Raw genomic sequence first — 4,064 nt, forward strand, 5'->3', positions numbered from 1 at the left:
GCCTCCCAAAGTGCTGGGATTACAGGCTTGAGCCACCGTGCCCGGCTGCAGGTGTCTTTTCATCCCAAGTCAAGAAGGGCTGGGGCTAGTCCAGGGAGACGGGAGTGGGGATGGGGGTGAGGGCCCAGCCAGTCTTACTACCCCTAGGTCAGCCTGCTCACTTCCTGCCCACCCACCTGGCGGGGCTGGCTAGGGTGAGAACCTGGGCTCACTGGGCACATCTGCCCGCCTGGTGGGGCTGGCTGGAGTGAGAACCTGGGCTTGCCGGGCACCACATCTGCCTGCCTGGCAGGGCTGGCTGGGGTGAGAACCTGGGCTCACTGGGCACATCTGCCCACCTAGGCAGGGCTGGCTGGGGTGAGAACCTGGGCTTGCCGGGCACATCTGCCTGCCTGGTGGGACTGGCAGGGGTGAGAAGCTGGGCTCGTCGGGCACATCTGCCCACCTGGCGGGACTGGCAGGGGTGAGAACCTGGGCTCACTGGGCGCTGCATCTGCCCACAGGCATCTTCTTCTCGTCCGGGGCGCGCTGGAGAGCTGCCCGCCAGTTCACGGTGCGTGCCCTGCACAGCCTGGGCGTGGGCCGGAAGCCGGTGGCTGACAAGATTCTGCAGGAACTGAAATGCCTTTCGGGGCAGCTGGATGGCTATGGAGGTGAGCAGGGGGCCGGGGACGCCCCTCCCCAGGCCTCGACGTTCCTGAGGCCTATCTCCCTCACAGGCCAGCCCTTCCCGCTGGCCCTACTGGGCTGGGCTCCCTCCAACATCACCTTCACGCTCCTCTTCGGCCGCCGGTTCGACTACCGGGACCCTGTGTTCGTGTCCCTGCTGGGTCTCATCGATGAGGTCATGGTCCTCTTGGGGTCCCCTGGCCTACAGGTGAGGGGCTGCCTCCCGTCCTCGGAGTGGGGTGGAGCCCGGGGTGCTGGGCATACAGGGGAAGGACAGGGGCCCCAGCACTGTCCCCTCTCAGTTCTTGGCTCTCCCACCTTGCAAAAGGAAAAAGACTCAAGGACCTGAGTCCAGACCCATCTGACGTTAGCTGGTCGTGTGGCCTCAAACCAGCCGCTGTGCTCTCCAGGAAATGGGGGATCTTGATCTCCCCCAATGCCCTCATCAGTGACAGATGCACCTGCTCAAGGGCGGGGGTTGGAGGCAGGCATGGCTTCCCCAGGATTGCGGGGGGCTCCATGCCCCCCCAGCCCTGACAGTCCAGGCACCTTCCAGCCGACACCCTTCACGGTGCCCCAAAACCACAAAAGTTGATCCCTCTGATGTTTGGAACTCATGTGTATTTCATTTTGCTTCAAAATGTAAAGTTTCCCTCTTTTGGGTCCTCACCGTATTCGATGGGTGTTTACCGAAGCCTGCATCTCAGGTGTGATACCCGCGTCACAGCTGGACCCAGAGCCACGGGTCCTGGTCCTCCTGGCTTCCCAGTGGCAGGGCCGTGACGGGAGTGAGGGCAGCGTCAGGTTCACAAGCGAGAGCGGGGGGCACAGCTTCACCCGTCCTAGCCGGGGTGAGAACACCTGGAAGATGGAGGTTGCATGGCACTGCGTGGTCTGGGGCAGTGCCAGGGCAGTGGAGCGTTCCCTGGCTTTCCCTGCTGGCACCAGCTCCTTGCCACGGAGGCGCCGTGTGGACCTCGCTACTGGTGATCACAGACACCCCAGGAAGGCGAGTGGCATGAGGTGTGGCGGGGTGGCCATGGGCAGTCACGGAGCACCCGCTGGTGCCAGGCTCACCCCTCAGATACAACCTCGTGTCCGCGGCGGCCCCAACTCTCCGAGGTCTGAGGTCTGCTCTGTCTCCCATTCCATGACTCACAGGAGGTTCAAGGTTATTTCCACGGTGGCAGTCGCCTCCCTCCTCCCTCTCCAGGATGGAAGGAGGTCCTGCTGTGCAAACCTGCCTGGCTGTCCCCTTTCAGGGCACGGACGGGGGTTTCCTGGGAGTCCCTGGTCCTCCCTTGAGGGCGAAGGGTCCCTGTTCGGTGGCTGCCTCCAGCATATCCGCCCAGAGTCCCTGGGTGTGAACACAGCCGCTGGGGACAACCACTGCCTGCCAGGGTGCAGCTCTGGTGCTGCGTCCTCATCTCTGCTCCTCCTGCCTCTTACCTAGCTGTTCAACGTCTACCCCTGGCTTGGGGCCCTGCTCCAACTCCACCGGCCAGTCCTGCGAAAGATCGAGGAGGTCCGCGCCATTCTGAGGACCCTCCTGGAGGCGCGGCAGCCCTACATGCGCCCAGGGGACCCCGTGCGCAGCTATGTGGATGCCTTGATCCAGCAGGGACAGGTGTGCCGGGACCCAGGTCTTCCTCGAAGGCCTGTAGGAGTCCTGAGGGCCACCTCAGGGGAGCAGGGCTGGGGAGGGGTCCATACCATTCCTGCACCAAGCTCCCCACCTCATGGCTGGCGGCCTCTCAGAGCCTCAGTCCCCTCGTCTGGGAAACGGGGCATCCATAGTGCCTGCCTGGGGGATGGCTGAGCCCAGATCACTGGGGCATCCACAGTGGAGCCCAGGGCTGGGCGGGGTCTGTGGGGCGGGGGACAGACCCCAGATCATCCTACCAAGCCCTACCCCACGCCTCTGCAGGAGGATGACCCCGAGGGCCTGTTTGCTGAGGACAACGCAGTGGCCTGCACCCTGGACATGGTCATGGCCGGGACAGAGACGACCTCAGCCACACTGCAGTGGGCTGCACTTCTGATGGGCCGGCACCCGGACGTGCAGGGTGAGACCCCGGCGCCGGGTGAGATGACACCTGCCCCCGGGGGACCCCCAGGGCTGAGGGATGGCACTCTCACCGATGCAGCCCACCCCTCGCCCCAGGCCGGGTGCAGGAGGAGCTGGACCGTGTGCTGGGCCGTGGGCGGCCTCCCCGGCCGGAGGACCAGCAGGTGCTGCCCTACACCAGCGCCGTGCTCCACGAAGTGCAGCGGTTCATCACGCTCCTGCCGCACGTGCCCCGCTGCACCGCCACCGACATGCAGCTGGGCGGCTTCCTGCTCCCCAAGGTGGGGCTGGGCCTCCTTCGCCCCTTCCATCTCCTTCGGGGTGGGCCTCGGCAGGGGTGCAGGGGCACTGGGACGGCTGAGCCTCCGGTGGGTGCCTGATGGCCCAGGGCTCCCCAACTGGAGGCAATAAAGGGCGTCCAGCCAGGAGCAGGAGGGAGGCAGCCCTCACCCCACAGCCCAGCACTTGGGGCTCTGGCCAACAGACCTGGTGCCTCCCTGCATGTCCTGGGGTCCCCTCCACGTGTCCTGTGGGCATCCCTGTCCATGTGTCCTGGGGGGTCCCTCTCCGTGCATCTTGGGTGTCCTCTCTATCCTTGGGGCCCCTGGCTGTGTGCCCTGAGGTCACATGGCCTCCCTGGGTTCGGGTGCCTCACCCGCAAAGTGGGCTAACACCAGGTGTGGTGGGTGTGGCAGGAGCGACATCCTGGAATGAAACTTCCCGATCTGGGCCCCATCCCACCTTCCCCGGGGCCCCTCTCTCTGTGCCCTGGCTGCCCCCGCAGGGCACGCCCGTGATTCCCCTGCTGACCTCGGTGCTGCTGGATGAGACACAGTGGCAGACCCCAGGCCAGTTCAACCCGGGCCATTTCCTGGACGCGGACGGGCACTTCATGAAGCGGGAGGCCTTCCTGCCTTTCTCTGCAGGTTGGCAGCCCTCGTGGCTGGGGTGGGGTGGCACCTCCAGGGCTGCAGGGGTGGGACGTCCCCAGCTCCGCCTGCCACCTCCACTCCCACCTCCTGATCTCAGGTTCTGAAGGCGGCTGTGGCTGCTCCTCCGCCCCCCTGGGGAGGTCCCCACTCCTCCCCTCCAGGAGCAGACCTGGCACAGCCCACTCTGTGCCTCGACTTCCCCTGCAGGCCGCCGTGTCTGTGTCGGGGAGCGCCTGGCCAGGACCGAGCTCTTCCTGCTGTTTGCTGGCCTCCTGCAGAAGTACTCCCTGCTGCCCCCACCTGGCATCAGCCCGGCCTCCCTGGACACTACGCCTGCCCGGGCTTTCACCATGCGGCCGAGGGCCCAGGCCCTGTGCGCGGTGCCCAGGCCCTAG

The 4,064-nt window shown here is 65.8% G+C and overlaps 1 protein-coding gene across 1 annotated transcript in view; it reads left to right on the forward strand.

Annotated features, from left to right (window-relative positions):
• Positions 1 to 4,064, forward strand: part of LOC105522470 (cytochrome P450 2W1) — a 6,389-nt gene extending 2,325 nt beyond the window's left edge. The window contains exons 2-9 of the mRNA XM_011956994.1: positions 148 to 194; positions 409 to 653; positions 720 to 877; positions 2,123 to 2,296; positions 2,597 to 2,735; positions 2,834 to 3,018; positions 3,522 to 3,663; positions 3,877 to 4,064. Coding sequence (XP_011812384.1) covers positions 148 to 194; positions 409 to 653; positions 720 to 877; positions 2,123 to 2,296; positions 2,597 to 2,735; positions 2,834 to 3,018; positions 3,522 to 3,663; positions 3,877 to 4,064 — 1,278 coding nt within the window. The remainder of the gene's footprint in view (positions 1 to 147; positions 195 to 408; positions 654 to 719; positions 878 to 2,122; positions 2,297 to 2,596; positions 2,736 to 2,833; positions 3,019 to 3,521; positions 3,664 to 3,876) is intronic.

Source organism: Colobus angolensis, unplaced genomic scaffold (assembly GCF_000951035.1).
Source record: "Colobus angolensis palliatus isolate OR3802 unplaced genomic scaffold, Cang.pa_1.0 Scaffold43, whole genome shotgun sequence".
Classification (NCBI taxonomy): Eukaryota; Metazoa; Chordata; class Mammalia; order Primates; family Cercopithecidae; genus Colobus; species Colobus angolensis.